The sequence below is a fragment of the Corylus avellana genome, chromosome ca7 (genome assembly GCF_901000735.1).
Source record: "Corylus avellana chromosome ca7, CavTom2PMs-1.0".
In the NCBI taxonomy this organism is placed as follows: domain Eukaryota; kingdom Viridiplantae; phylum Streptophyta; class Magnoliopsida; order Fagales; family Betulaceae; genus Corylus; species Corylus avellana.
In genome coordinates this window covers 29,677,029-29,692,365 of record NC_081547.1, presented here as the reverse complement: position 1 = coordinate 29,692,365, position 15,337 = coordinate 29,677,029, and the positions used below count along the sequence as shown (strand labels likewise).

The 15,337-nt window shown below is 34.2% G+C and overlaps 2 protein-coding genes across 6 annotated transcripts; both read left to right on the top strand.

Annotated features, from left to right (window-relative positions):
• Positions 1-737: 737 nt before the first annotated feature.
• Positions 738-5,192, top strand: LOC132188731 (alpha-soluble NSF attachment protein 2). Its single transcript, XM_059603263.1, has 9 exons — positions 738-952; positions 1,754-1,803; positions 1,923-1,995; positions 2,480-2,559; positions 2,864-3,015; positions 3,802-3,961; positions 4,046-4,093; positions 4,397-4,477; positions 4,839-5,192. The coding sequence occupies exons 1-9, from the start codon at positions 808-810 to the stop codon at positions 4,917-4,919; spliced, it is 870 nt and encodes a 289-aa protein (XP_059459246.1). The 5' UTR covers positions 738-807; the 3' UTR covers positions 4,920-5,192.
• Positions 5,193-6,464: 1,272 nt separating this feature from the next.
• On the top strand, positions 6,465-11,180 carry LOC132187205 (uncharacterized). 5 transcript variants are annotated; one of them, XM_059601434.1, is made up of 3 exons: positions 6,465-6,830; positions 7,532-9,329; positions 10,940-11,180. In XM_059601434.1, exon 2 carries the CDS (start codon positions 7,639-7,641, stop codon positions 9,319-9,321), a length of 1,683 nt encoding a protein of 560 aa, XP_059457417.1. In that variant the 5' UTR covers positions 6,465-6,830; positions 7,532-7,638; the 3' UTR covers positions 9,322-9,329; positions 10,940-11,180. The 5 variants fall into 5 exon arrangements, with proteins under 5 accessions (XP_059457417.1, XP_059457415.1, XP_059457416.1 ...); XM_059601432.1 differs by having other exon boundaries at positions 10,924-11,180; XM_059601433.1 differs by having other exon boundaries at positions 10,917-11,180.
• Positions 11,181-15,337: the final 4,157 nt, after the last annotated feature.

Sequence of the window (15,337 nt, the reverse complement as noted above, 5' to 3'; positions counted from 1 at the left end):
GATCCCGACTTAGAAATGACAAAAACTTCATCTAACATATAATTTGCATGTAACCATGTCACAATTTCAAGGAAGCTACTAAATCAGAAAATTTGACTAAATTATTTAATTAGATTGACTAGCTTCTATGTGTTTGGCCTCCCGATTTTGTGGGCAAAACATGCATTTTTTATTAAAATAGTAATGTTATACACTATATTTTTATTCATTATTTATTTTAATAAGGCTTAGTGATATAAGGGTTAATTAATAGTACCGCATCAAGAAAGTAAGATAATAAAGCGTAGTTCATCATTTCTCTTAATAAAATTGTGGAAAAGTGTTTTTGACCAAAAAAAAAAAAGGCAGTTTCAAAACGTTTAGAAAAATCTACATTTTCACACAAGCAAGATGGTGCATTTTTAAAAATACTCAATTGACCAAAATAACACTATTTTACCGATTTTACTAAATGCTTAATTATATTTTAAAAATTGCATATTTATTAACTGTGTTTTGAAATTGGTAAATCAAACGGGCTGTAATGCAATATGGTGCGAAGTAGTTCCTAAACATTAGCTGGGTTTGGGCCCACTCCATCCATCTTTGCCGGCCCAAACATTAGGTTGCTTCCAGATGCAGATATTGGGTTGTGAGCGTGAATTAAACGGAACAAACCCAGTCCAATTATCGAGCCTTGTTTTTCTTTTCTTTTTTTTTCTAGGAAGTAGGAACAATAAAAGGTGACCTTGACAGCATCCCATTTCACGGTTGCTTAATAGTCTCCCTGTGTGATCTGCAACAGAGAAGAAAATTCTGAGTATTCAAATGGGGGATCAGATAGCTCGAGCAGAGGAGTTCGAGAAGAAAGCAGAGAAGAAGCTCAGCAGTTGGGGATTGTTCGGCTCCAAGTATGAAGACGCCGCCGATCTCTTCGACAAAGCTGCTAATTCCTTTAAGCTCGGCAAATCCTGTATTATTCTTCACTTCTACATATCTCTGATTGTTGTTTTTTTTTAAAAAAAAAATTAATTAATTTTCCGTTTGTTTCCCTGGGAAGAATGGGGAGGAAAGGGATAGAGATGGGAAGTTTTGATCTGTGTAACAAATGGATCGCATTAACCCTTAAATTTTATTATTGGCGACAATAATGACCCAATTTTGGAAATTGATCATTGAGTTTTTTATATGATTTGGGGTCTGTTTGTTTCGGTTCGTGGTGGGAAGCTTGGGGTTTGGCTTTGAATTGGTGATTCTCGATTAATTGCATTAGGGTGGATCGGTGTGGATTTTAAATGATTTAAGTGGTAGATAAATTAGGTTTTTAGAATTTAGTTTGGAAATGATACTTGAAGACTGAATTGCAATTTGTTGTGAAGAATTTGAGAAATGTGATGAGATTTTCAAATTTTACCTAGTTTTGTGAGGATAGTTTTCTGAAAGCATATTCGATTAAAGGAAACAAAGTTTATTAATCCATACGGGTTTAATACGAGAAATGGCTCTTGAACCATTTTTCCAAATTAATTACTCGTAATATCTATATTGTTGTCTTTCGCTGATCTAAAAGATGTTTGCTTTATCTTGTCCTAGGGAAATTACCCCTGCGCAAAATGGTCCAAATTTTTCTAAAAAAAAAAAAAGGAATCTCTGATCTTTGTGGTACTGTAGGGGTCATGTGAATCGAAGAATGAACTTGTTCTCTAGACTAAATTTTGTCAACATTGTGTGCCCATATTAAGAGCTGCCGATCTCTATGTATATGGTTTTTCAGGGGAGAAGGCTGGAGCAACATATATAAAGTTGGCAAACTGCCATTTAAAGGTAGGTACTTGGATTTTTGGGATTAAGCATTGTTACTTATTTTAATCTTTTAGTGCATCTATTCTTTTGACCAATTATTTCTTAATTGACAATATCGTCTCATACTATTGTGTTTATAGTTGGAAAGCAAACATGAAGCTGCCCAAGCTTATGTTGATGCTGCTCATTGCTATAAGAAAGCATCTGTGAATGGTATGTATGGTTTTGGCTTACATGCATGACGTTTCCTATAAACATGACTCCATGAAGTTTGAAAGTACCTAGGCCATCCTTTGGTTGGTCTCTCACACTAGTCAATTTAAATTGTCTGGCATGATCAAATTCCATGCTTTTAGCAATAGACCGTGCTGTTGAGAATCAATGATATAGTGGACAAATCTTACCAATCAAAAGTGAAAGATGAAAAAGATATAGTGAACAGATTGCATATATAAGATAGGTGCTTGAATTTATAAAGTATTTGTTTATGTAACTTCCCAGGAATAGCAGCCTTTTCCTCTATTGGCATTAACTGCACATATCACCTTTCTACTGCATGTAGGGCCGTATATGAATTGTAGAAGTAGTTGTCTGCCTATATTTATTGCCTATCTATTTGTATTATCTGCTAGTTTGTTTCTCTTTCAATTGAGTGGGATAAAACTTCTTTGTAACTAAAAAAAAAATCGTTATGCAGAGGCCATATCTTGCTTAGATCAGGCAGTAAATCTGTTTTGTGATATTGGAAGGCTCAGCATGGCTGCAAGATACTTCAAGGTAAATTTTTTACTCGGCTTTGTCAGAAATTTGAGATAATCATATAAAGTAATTTTTCTACTTGGTTTGTTATTTTGAGGTGTACTATTTTGGGTTTTACTACTATGCTGTTCCTTTTTATTTCTATTGCTTGTTGCAATAATCTCAAGCCTTCTAGAAATCAAGAAATTGATTATGGAGTGCTCTTGGTGTCTATGTTTTTGTGGAATACATTTTTGTAATTATTGTACTTTAATTACAAAAAAAAAAAAAAAAAAAAAAAAACAGTTGGTGAATTTGGATTTTTCTTTTTTTCCCTGCACAGGAAATTGCTGAATTGTATGAGTCCGAACACAACATTGAGCAGGCTATTGTTTACTTTGAAAAGTCAGCTGACTTCTTCCAAAATGAAGAAGTAACTACTTCTGCCAATCAGTGCAAGCAGAAAGTCGCACAATTTGCTGCCCAACTAGAACAGTAAGGCTAGCAACTATTTGCAAATGTCTTACTCTTGACACAGTATATGGCTTCTGGTTATTGTAATTGGTTCTTCCAAAGGATTGTCTTGCACAGTTTGTATCTATCTCATCCTGCCTGTTTGTGTGCATGGAATTTTGTTGCTGCAAGTTGTTTGTTATGAGAAACATGTATAATCTCAGGTGGATATCTCAACATGATCCCAAAATTTCCACAACCTGACGCATCTTGAAATTGTACTCCTGTTATAACTTATTAGTATCTGCAGCTGAGATTTATTTGCTAGATGTATTTAATTACATTAAGTTGTATTTGCTCTTGTTTTTAAGCTAGTACAAGATGTTGAAAAAATATTATTATTATTACTTTAAGATTCTATATATGCATATTTGGAAAGGCTTGGGTGAGGGCATGAACATTTGGAATGCTCCTAAGAACTTAACTTGAGAAACTTAGGTTGTCAATCAAATACTGTTGAGAATTGTGTTTTCATTTTGATAAGGCGGGCAATTAACTTGTCTTTTCAATATGTTTGATTTTCCTGTAATGGTTGTTAGTTTTTGCACAATTGTTTGGATACAGGTTCTAGTTTGGAAAAGATTATTATTAATTGTTGCATATGTCCTAGTTCACCTACACAAGTGCCCACTTACCCCAAATTCTGTGGTAAGAAAATGCAAAGTGACAACAACAAAAGAAATCCCGATTGTGGAGCTATTTTAATAATTATGGAAGTGACATTTTCATTGATGGGGGCCTGAATAGTTGTTTGTGATATTTCTCCAGATATCCGAAGTCGATTGAGATTTATGAACAGATAGCACGACAGTCAATGAATAATAACTTGCTGAAGTATGGAGTTAAAGGACACCTTCTTAATGCTGGCATTTGCCAACTCTGCAAAGGTGATGTTGTGGCAATTAGCAACGCATTAGAGCGATATCAGGTCTGAATTTGGCCCTATTTCAGCATCTTAACATTCTACCTATTGAGTCATCTGACTATACTAATGTCACATTTGCTATTGCAGGAACTGGATCCAACTTTTTCTGGAACACGTGAATACAGATTCTTAGCAGTGAGTTTCAAACCTTTTATTATATTAATTTTGTAATATATTTTAAGGGCTCTTGTTTTGAATGGTTAACTATCTTCTATTTGGTTGGTTCTACAATTTGAATTGTTGTCGTCACCTTTTTATAGTATTGATTTTTTTCTTTCCTCATCTTTTAGCATTAATTATATTGCCTTTTAAATTAGAGTAACTTGCTATTTTTTAGCAGTGTATCTGCCTTCTTTATCATGGTGGCATTTTTAAAATAATTTCGTTGTTATCTTTATTCTCTGAATCTTGACAAAGAAGCTTATGTCTTTGTGCCAGGATATTGCTGCTGCAGTTGATGAGGAAGATGTTGTGAAGTTTACTGATGTAGTCAAAGAATTTGATAGCATGACTCCGCTGGTAAAAGTCTCTCCAGCACTGTTAGAAACTCATTTGAAATTTAGGATGTTGATCACATTCTAGGAACTTCTAAATTGGTTTTGTGAGAGTTTATCTGGAATAACATATTAAAATCAGGATAAAATTTTCTGTAATAAAATTTCCGGGGGGAGCAAAGGGGAATAACACAACACTATTTGAATAAACTGCTTTGCGGCCATGGGAGTGATTCAACTACTCAACAGCTAACCCTTTTTTTAATTTGTTGTTACGATCTTGGCTAAAAAGTATTGCATTTGGTGCCGTACCCTAGATCTCAATCCAAGGAAAGAATTGTATTTGTTGCAATTTTCTGATGCTAATTGCATAAACTGATCTGTAGGATTCCTGGAAGACAACTCTTCTTTTAAGGGTGAAGGAAAAGCTGAAGGCCAAAGAACTGGAGGAAGATGATCTTACCTGAAATTTTTTAGCTTCGGTGGTTTTGCTTTTCGTTCTTGATGATTGCATTGTATTTTGTGCCTGTGTCCAGTTGCCCTTCCTCTACGATGGCTACCGATACTAAAATGTATTTGAATTGGGTGTTAAATCTGTGTAGGTATGCATGAGTTTTAAGTTTGAATCTGGCCTAGTTTTTCTACTGCTGGTTTTCATTAAAATTTTGTATGTTGGAAAAGAATGAGAACCCTTAATGGAGGATACAATCGATTTCATAAATTAAGGGGCGATGATCATATATGTAGTCTGTTCCACAACCAAGATCTGTTTTATTGATCATTACTTGTAAGCAGAAAACTATCTTTCGTCAATTATATTTCTGAGTAAAAGGAGCATGGACACGTTTTGAACAACAGAAAAGGTGGTTGTTTTCTCCAGCATATGTTTGTAAACGAAAATTTACTAGCAAAATCTAATAATAATACTAATTTTCCCTCAAAATCTCAAGTCTAACATCTAAAGATGGTGGTAAATAAGATTTCCACCAATCCTAAAAAAAATTAACCCTTTTGGTTGCATTTAAATAAATAAATAAATAAAAAATCTAATATATGCTTCCTTTTTTTTTTTTTTTTTTTAAGCAAAAAGTGTGGTAAACATCCTTGTACCCGCTTTCTCGTTCCTAAATCTTTTTTTTATTTTTTTAATAAAATAAATCTACATAGGCCTACTAAAATGCATTTTCAATTCTATATCTGAAAATAGTTTATACAAAAAAAAAAAAAAAAAAAAAAAACGACAAACGTAATTGTCAGTGGCGTAGATAAACTGGAAATGAAATAAAACCAATTCAAAAATGGAACTAATTAATTGCGACCATTTGTAAATTATGTATGTAAAAGTGAGAAACTATTTATTTCACAAAAAAAAAAAAAGAGGGTTAGTTAGAGATGAAAGATAAAGAAAAAAAGTTAAACAGTACATACAATTTATGTTTCGAGAAATTAAACAAAAATCACGTGTTTATATATAATTTTTTCCCCCTATCATTTTTGGTTTAATTTTTAAATATTTTTAATGAAAATTTGATTTCTAAAATCGCAATTATCTATTTGGTAAAACCTTTAAAATCATAGTTTGTCTTTTAAAATTATACGCTTTTAAAAATGCACCACCTCACATGCGACATTTTCTATAATTTTGTTTAAGAATGCACTTTAGGATTAAATCCATCCTAAATAATTCGAGAAGTGTTAAGGAATCAAATAAATGAACCCAAAATTTTTTTTAAACTAACGTGACAGACAATGGAAAGAATTACACTTTTTTTAATTTGAAAACCCTTGTCACGTCAGTTTAAAACTTTTTCTGAGTTCATTTGTTTAGTTCCCTAACCCTTCTCTTTTAAATTAAAAAAAATACAATTCTTTTTTTTTTTGTCTGTCACTTATATCAGCCACGTCAATTTAAAAATTTTTCTGGATTGGCTCCCTAATACTTCCCAAATAACTCAGGTAAAACTCAATATTTTGTACACTAGGCAAGGTATCGTAGGATTGCTGATATACTCCATTCCACATGAAGCCAAAACGAAGGCATGCCATTTTGATCCCTTTCTCACTTTCACAATCCATGAAAAAACATGGTCATGGTTAACGAAACGCAGATGGTGAAAGTCGGTGTTGGCTCCACAGCCAAAACGATACCGTTTTAGATCTCTCTTTACAAGTCAGGCCACCCACCTCACCGCACTTTGGCATGTAAGGTCCTCGTTGACCCTTCCTTGTGCCTAAGAAGATTATCGTTTTGTTGTTCCAGGTTTCGCTAAATTTTGTCAAGTATGACAATTTGCGAGGTCTGAGTCTCAGAGAGGATTCAGTAAACAGGTTCTAATAAAGCTTCTTCAAGTCTCCTATGTTTCTCTATTATCCCGTAGGTATGTGTTGGCTTCGGTTCCTTTCATGTTTTTGAATTAAGTCTTTTTTGTTACTTTTTTTCGGGGGTATAAATTGGTTGACTAGTTTTGGTTGAAATATGCAAATAGAAAATTGCGGGTGTTTCTATTTTCCGTTGTTCTTGTGAAAATTCTGGATTAAAAGATTGTTCTTTTAGGATCAGTTTCTGGGTTTTGATTGTGTCCCAATTGCTTGTGCTTTTAGATACTGGATTTTGATCAGTAATAAAAGCTGAGCAAGTGGAGGTCTTATTCATTTTATATGAAATTTTTTATTCCCGGAATTTATATAATTTGGAAGCAAATTTGTTCTTGTTTTTGTTTTCGGAACAAACTCAAATGCAAATTTAGGATTCGGTTATGGGAAAAAAATTCAAAAGTTTTACCTTGGTTTTTTTCCGAGAAATCCATACTCGCTACAAACTCCAAACGCCCAAAACATCCTTAACTGCATGGGTTTTTGAAAACTTAGGATCCGACTTCAGGTTTTATATGTCAAACTATAGTTTTGGTTTGTGATTCTTGTTCTTTGGAAAGCTTCTTGGGCTTGTAGAGTCATCAATTACATACTTCCATTTTCTTTAACTTAATAGATTCCTTGCTTCTCGACTTCTGTCACAATATAACTTAAATGTGATGACTGAAAAATTCTTAAAATTTATTGTTTGGGATTCAATACTTAGGAGGAAACATTGACAATCAACAAATGGCTCTTCCTCCGGTGTCCATTGTGTTTTGATATTACAATTCCCATAGTGAGCAACAAGGCTAGATTGTGTTTTGATTGAGAATGAGTTCAACTGATAAGGGCAAGCACAAGGAAGAAGTTGAGGAATCTAATGGTGCTAAAGTGAACGGTCAAATTCCTTTTGACATATCAGCATCTCGAAGGACGCTACTAAGCGATGAAAACCCTCCAAGAAGGTATTCTGATACCTTAACTGCTCCTCATAGTAGAATAAGTCTCCTCAAGTTTGGCTCTGCATCTGCCAAATTCAAGCGCATAGCTGATGGGAGAGATGAGATTTCACGCTCTGTGGCTTCAAGTGGTCACCGTTTCCATGAACGCCTCAATGGGGTTTTTGGTCGGAAAATTGATTGGGGTTCTCTCATGAAAATGGGCAAAGAATGGATTAGAAACCCAATGAATATGGCTTTGTTTGCATGGATCACCTGCGTTGCTGTTTCAGGTGCCATTCTATTCTTTGTTATGACCGGAATGTTAAACAGTGCCCTACCCAAGAAGTCCAGGGATGTTTGGTTTGAAGTAAACAATCAAATTCTCAATGCATTGTTTACTCTTATGTGTTTGTACCAGCACCCACAACGATTCTACCACCTTGTACTTCTGTGCAGATGGAGACCAGACGACATTTCTAAACTTAGAAAGATTTACTGCAAGAATGGGACCTACAAGCCCCATGAATGGACACACATGATGGTTGTTGTTGTTCTCCTCCACATAAATTGCTTTGCTCAGTATGCGCTTTGTGGTCTAAACTTGGGGTACAAGAGATCTCAACGACCAGCCATAGGAGTTGGAATATGTATATCTGTTGCAATTGCTGCACCTGCTGTTGCTGGCTTATATACTATATATAGCCCCCTTGGTAGGGATTATGATTCTCACGTGGATGAGGAAGCACAGGTTCGGACCACCAGTGGTGATGGGTCGAATGGGTTGAGATCGAAATCATTACAGAAAAGATATTCTTTTGCTAAAAGAGGCCAACAGCAGATTGTTGAGAATAGACCACGATGGAGTGGGGGGATTCTTGATTTTTGGGATGATATCTCTCTAGCATATCTCTCACTTTTTTGTAGCTTTTGTGTATTTGGGTGGAATATGGAGAGACTTGGATTTGGCAATATGTATGTCCATATTGCGACTTTTCTTTTATTTTGTATGGCTCCTTTCTGGATATTCACCTTGGCTGCTGTGAATATTAACAATGAAGCTGTTAGGGAAGCTCTAGTTGTTACTGGGGTTATTCTGTGTGCCTTTGGTTTACTCTATGGTGGCTTTTGGAGGATCCAAATGAGAAAGAGATTCAATTTGCCTGCTTCTAACTTCTGTTGTGGTGAACCAGCAGCTGCTGACTGCACACTATGGCTATGCTGTTGTTGGTGTTCTCTTGCTCAGGAAGTGCGGACTGGAAATTCCTATGATATTGTGGAAAATGCATTATGCAGGAAACAAATGGACCATGGTGACCCATCACCGATCTCACCGTTGCCTCGTGAAGATGCAGTGGTTCAATCCATATCTGGCCCAAGTTCTCCATTGGGGAATGACACTAGCCCATCCAAGATTCTTACAACTAGTTCTTCTCCAAGTCCCAGTAGAGTTTCGAACGGATATTTTAGCCCAGATAGGCCACTTTCTACAGTGAAAGAAGAGTTTTTTGCAGGAGGTAGGAATGAAACTATGACCCCGCCATCTACATCGCCAGTACAAAGAGAACCCACTTAGCCCAATAGGTAAGGAAAAATATATTGTTATATTGTATATTGATCTGTCTGTGAAATTATGCTAAACTTTTCGTGTATTACATGGGCTTAGAGTGATTCGGATGCATCCATTTCTTTTTTTTTTTCTTTTTTTCTTTTTTTATAAGGTTGTTGAAGATATCTGTTTCTCAGTACCATCATTTTCCTTATGCTGACTGCAACTTGATTATGAAATTTTATTTGTACTTGGAAGGAGACAACCTTAAACCATTTTTTTTTTTTTTTGGCTAAGCATGAACATAAATATCTGTTTTCGATTGACCTTAATTGGTTTATTACATGAAAAAATATTAGACATACATCTTAGATGTTTTCAATAACTACAGTATGCTTTTGTTAACAATGAAGTTTATGTAAATGAGAAAGTAGTTAATACTGATGACCAAGAGTTACCAAAGAGCGCTGTTTATGTCAATTAAGGGAAGATAGAGTGTAGAGGATGCTGGCCTACAAAATTAAAGCAAGATGAATAAAGTGGAGAAGTGCTTCTCGGTTCTGTGCAATCATATATACCATTCATATAGAGAAGGATGATGGAAAGAGGTCCGGCAGAACGACCTCTGGTGATTAAGTCATAATGAGTTAAGGGCAAATTGTCTGAGTGAGGGTGTTAAAAAAAATTGTGTACCTGATGAAGGGTCCTACCCTACTTATATAGGTTGGTCCTTCCTGCCTTCCCTTACTAGGGTTTGGGGGTCTCCCACTCGAATTTAGTTAAGGGAATCAAATGTTGTTGAGGTTATGTAGTCGATGGTGTGAATATTCCCTTTTGCAAATATCAGGAAAATGGCTTGTCAAAAGTAGAAAGTAATGGCTTGTAAAGAGTGCGAAGAACAACTAGTGAAAAGAATTAACATTGTGTACTTTGAAGATATTGCTAGAATAAGGAGTGAGACCAAAACGGCTGAGTTGAAAAGGTGAGGGAGTGACTGAAGGTATAACCCTACGTAGAATGAAATTGCAAAACTGGATTGTATCATTAACTTGGAATTTTTGGCGCAAAGGATTGGTTCAAGTCTGTAATCTTGTGGTTGGGTAGCTGGGCAGGCCTTGGTTCAACTGAGGCACCTTTGAAATTTTAGGGAGAACTAGAACTAAGAACCAACGGGTAGCTCAATTGGTTAAGAATTACACATTATGAAGCGAATGTCACTAATTCAAATCTCCTTAGTTTCAAAATTTTAATTCTAGTTAATTTGATAGCTTGAGAAATAAAATCCTAGGCTGATTGTTCAGACCGAACATGGCACTACTTTGGTTTATTAAGTTCTCCATTTCTCACGTCTTACCCCTAAGTGCAAAGAAATTGCCTACCGCACTTGATGAGCACTTATGAAAGATATGATCTCTATTGTTCTCTGCTAAGGTTCCTGCAATGGAAACTAAATTTGAAACATCGCAGACAACTTCAAATCCATGACCTGTCTTCCCAAAACAGCACTTATCTGAGCTTATTTCATGCTGATGTAGTTAGTAGTTTGTTGAATGTCGTTGTTCTTATGTTTGTGTATCATGTGATTCATATTCTAATATGTCTATCAGCTAATCTGATTATAGACAATAGACATATTGGCATACAGTGTATTCACTCAAGCAAAAGAGCGTTGCTGCTGTGCTATGAATAGAAACTCTTTTGGAAAGATTGCCGCTTCTTGTTTGATACTTCATGTCGTCATCAATAAAAGACATTTCACATCAACTGCTCCTCCAACTCAATTATATACTTCATGTCGTCATCAATAAAAGACATTTCTATCAGGTAATCTGATTATAGACAATAGACATATTGGCATACAGTGTATTCAACCGCTTCTTGTTTTGATAATTTTTCCTTCTTTTTTTTTTTTTTTTTTTTTTTTTAAAAATGGTGGTAATGGAGTAGTTACTATGTCGCTATAATTGACATGGTAGGGCTTGCTAGTTCCTTTTTTCTTTTCTTTTTTCTCTAAAAAAAAAAAAAAATAGAGAGAGAGATTACAAGGGGATCTTTTCCACTGTCGTTTGATTGAAGAGACAAGGGGAGAAAATTGGGAAGCAGCGTGCTTTTGCAAGCTGATGTGCTCGATGATTGGCACTCTGAAAATTTTAACAGCTGTCCATCTTTGGAGAAGGTGGAGCTGGTGGTGGATATCTTCTATGATAAGAGCAGAAGTCCAATAAGAAAAGAGCCAAGTGAGATGAAGACAAGGTCTCCTTAAACAAATTAATGAGAGAATGGGGGAGCCTCTAGAAACTGCATATTTTACTTGCTTCTCCAGCATTAACATGTAGAGGAGGAAGGCTACTAGTAACAGCCGAGACAATATGACTATTGAAATCACTGAGGACAGCTGCAGCTACAGCAAAATTGTGCCTACACACTGGCGTCATTATCATGGCCAAATTTTTCAAGCTGTCAAAAAACGTTTGCAGCGAGGTCTATGGTAAAGAGCACTATGAACCAAAAGTTGTGATTGACTGAATCCTACCGACCAAACAAAAGTCCTATAAAGCCAAGTTCTCTACTGGTTAGTGAGGGTCAGGCTCCAACAGATGGCTACTACGTATATATATACCTCACCTTATTTGGTGGCCCATCTAAGGCTAGCATTCAAAGAATCATATATAGTGGTTGTAGGATTTTATAATAAAATGAAATCATAGTGGCTCTATTTGTTACCCAAAAGAAAACAGAAAATCAATTCTCAAAATATGAAATTTGATTAATACTTAATTACTCTGCCAAGATATTCTAACGCCGTTAATTCAGAATTTGACCACTCAGTACCTACTAACTCTTTTGGAGGGTGTTTTTTTGTTTTTGGTTTGAAAAGAATTCTGATGTAACAAAAAGGAGAAAACTGTTTTTGTATCTTCATGAGTGTTTTGTTTTAATTTCATTGTAAGTGTTTACTTTATGTGATAATCTGTTTTGTTAGCATCATAAAACCACTAACGTTCTTGTGATTGCTAGAGCGTAATGGGTTTTTTTTCACTAAAAAAGTTGCGGATCCTTCCTACGTTGATTCTATATTTTGGAGGATGAGCTATGGTTTTTTTCTTTTTTTTTTTTCTTTTTTTTTTTTTAGATATGTTCTTAGCGAGAACCTAGGTCTCTGCATCAACATAAGTTGTCAAGCAGAATTTTGATTAATGATCTATTAAGACTCTGACTTGCTTAAACAGAATTACAATGAGATAAGGTAACACCTAACTAGTCTAGTCTGATGATAAAGATAACACTTAGCTAATCCAATTTGATTATAAAGACTAATCCTAAAATAACCAATTAACCCTTTTAAGTTAAGCCATACTTTATCAAAATTTCTTATCATATTCGGCTAAACCCAGAGTAGTCCTTAGCTATAATGACTTCTACCTGTAATAACCGAACTCAACCCAATTATGCTTTAAACCAACTACTTAAAATAGCATAAACATGTGGCCTTTCTTTGTTCCAGCAACTCTAGTTTAGCAATCAAATTTCTTTGCTGCAGCCGCAAGTGTGGGTGTGGCTACCAATGTTTTGGTCGGCAATAAAATCGCCCCCTTTTTTTTATCTTATTGGTGGGTAGGCCAAGAAACTATTGCACTAAATCATTTATTTGGCCGGCCTATTTGTAGTTATTATTATTATTATTATTATTATACTGTATTAATTGTTTTAAGGAGCTTGTTGGGTCCCACCTCTCTGTATCTTGATTCTGTCTTGTTAATAAAACCAAACAGACACCACTATCAGACACAACAATCATGCTTGGTAGGCTAAGGTTAGGCGATTTCATGATTTAAAGGAAAATATAAGATAATGTGCTACTAATTGACATTTTGTAAGATTATGATTATCCCATTTAAGAAAAAAAGACATCTTTTTCACCCCATGATAATTGACAATCATGAGCTCTTCATAATATTTACTCACACTTTTCTATATATATATATATATATATAATTCATGGAGACGTGTTGCTGCAGGGGTGTGTGGGGGGACGAAATTTTTTTTTTTAGTTGGGGAGATGGATCGACTTATATAAATAAAAAATCACATAGATACATATAATATTTTTATATGTGTTTGTGCGTGTTTATATAAAATAAAATATAGAAGTCTTACATTTAAGGGTAAAGTCCACATACCCCCCTCAAACTACCACCCAATTGACAATGTCCCCCCCAAACTTTCAATTGCGACAATGTACCCTCCAAACTACCAAAACATTGTCAATATCCCCCCAAAGCTAGCAAAAAGATCAAAATGCCCCTATATATTTATCAATATGACAAAAATACCCCTAAAATTCAAAAAAAAATGAAAATTTTAATTTTTTTAAAAAAATTATTTTAATTTTTAAACGATTTTTTTTAAACCGAAATTTTTATTTAAAAAAAAAAATCAATTTTTATTTTTTTAGATTTTTTTAAAAAATATGTTTTAAAAAAAGAAAATTTTATTTTTTTAAACGAAAATATTTTAATTTTTTTTTAAAACGGAAATTTTAATTTAAAAATTATAAAAGAAAACATTCTTTAAAAACAAAAAAAACAAACGAAAATTTTTCAATTATTATTAAAAAAAAAAAATCGAAAATTTTTAATTCTTTTTTCTAATAAAAAGATTTTTTTAAAATTTTATTTTAGGTTTTTTCAGAAATTTTAGTTTTTTTTTTTTTTTTAAGGGTAGTTTCGTCAATGAGGGGGACATTGACAATGTTTTGGTAGTTTTGGGGGTACATTGTCGCAATTGAAAGTTTGGGGGGAACATTGTCAATTGGGTAGTAGTTTGAGGGAGGTATGTGAACTTTCCCCTACATTTAATCTCATAACATTGTAAACACACAATAGTATAAACAACTAGCAAATTAATAACTTAGGAAAAAAAAAACTAGCAAAAATAGACTAAACACAATCTATAGGGTCCAAGAAAAATGTATCTTTGAGTGTGAACTTTTTCCCTAACAATCACCGGAGCCCCAAATAGCAATAATGCTAAGAGTCGAGCCAAACAATTTTATAATTATAAATTATTAAACCATTTAACTTGTGATGTCAAAACAAATATTGTAAACCTAAATTACTCAAAATAACCATTTAAAAAACTGATTACTGGTTAGAAGTCACTCAAAGAACCAAACGATTTAACTTTTTCTTTTACATATTCAAGGAGAGTCCAAAATCAAATTAAGTTTTTGATTAGAAGTGAACTAGAGAATAGAGGTAAACTAAATGAATTGAATATTTTAGGTGTTTTTATGTTGAAAGAGGTGGCAAAATAATAATAATAATAATGATAATAATAAATTTAAAAATTTAAAAGGGGACACAAGTAATTATTTTTCGGGGGGATAAAACTAAAAAATAATAATTAAAAGGGACACAAATATTATTTTGGTGGGTAAAACTAAAAAAGGAATAAAAAATGAACACAAAAAATATTTTGGGGACAAATATATGAATTTTGGGAGAACAGATTTATAAAATTCATATATTTAAAGGACATTTATGAAAATTTGTAAAATTTTGGAAAGCATGGGTCCGCCCCTGTGTTGCTGCATATGAAGAGTGGGTTTTGTGCTGGTGCTGGAGTGGGGTTTGATTGGTTACACAAGTTGACAGTAAAGACGGGTAAAGATTAAATCATGCTTCGAAGCTTCCAAGTTCCAATGATGGTGGATGGTGAAGGTGGCCATGAAGGCCTGTACAGAAAGGCAAATGGGAGCCCATGGAGGCTCCACGATTGATAAAAAGCTGTAAAGTCTCTGTCTTAGGTTGCATGGTGGCACTTAGGAAGAAAGCCACAAATCTAGTGCCTCAATGACTCAGAAACAACATAATTAAGGACATTGTCACTTGCGTCTCTCCATTTGGATACCTGTTGGTGTGATGTTATACTATGGTTGTGCAGTGGGCTTATGCATAAATAGACTAATAAAATAACAAACAGTATGATTCTTTCTTTCTCTCTTTTTTGAATAGTAAAAGTTGATAAAATAAAAATAAAA

Coding starts and splice junctions, on each gene's coding strand:
- LOC132187205 (XM_059601434.1), top strand. CDS start 7,639: ATGAGTTCAACTGATAAGGGCAAGCACAAGGAAGAAGTTGAGGAATCT.
- LOC132188731 (XM_059603263.1), top strand. CDS start 808: ATGGGGGATCAGATAGCTCGAGCAGAGGAGTTCGAGAAGAAAGCAGAG. Junction 953..1,753: donor CTTTAAGCTCGGCAAATCCT/GTATTATTCTTC, acceptor ATGGTTTTTCAG/GGGAGAAGGCTGGAGCAACA. Junction 1,804..1,922: donor TGGCAAACTGCCATTTAAAG/GTAGGTACTTGG, acceptor TTGTGTTTATAG/TTGGAAAGCAAACATGAAGC.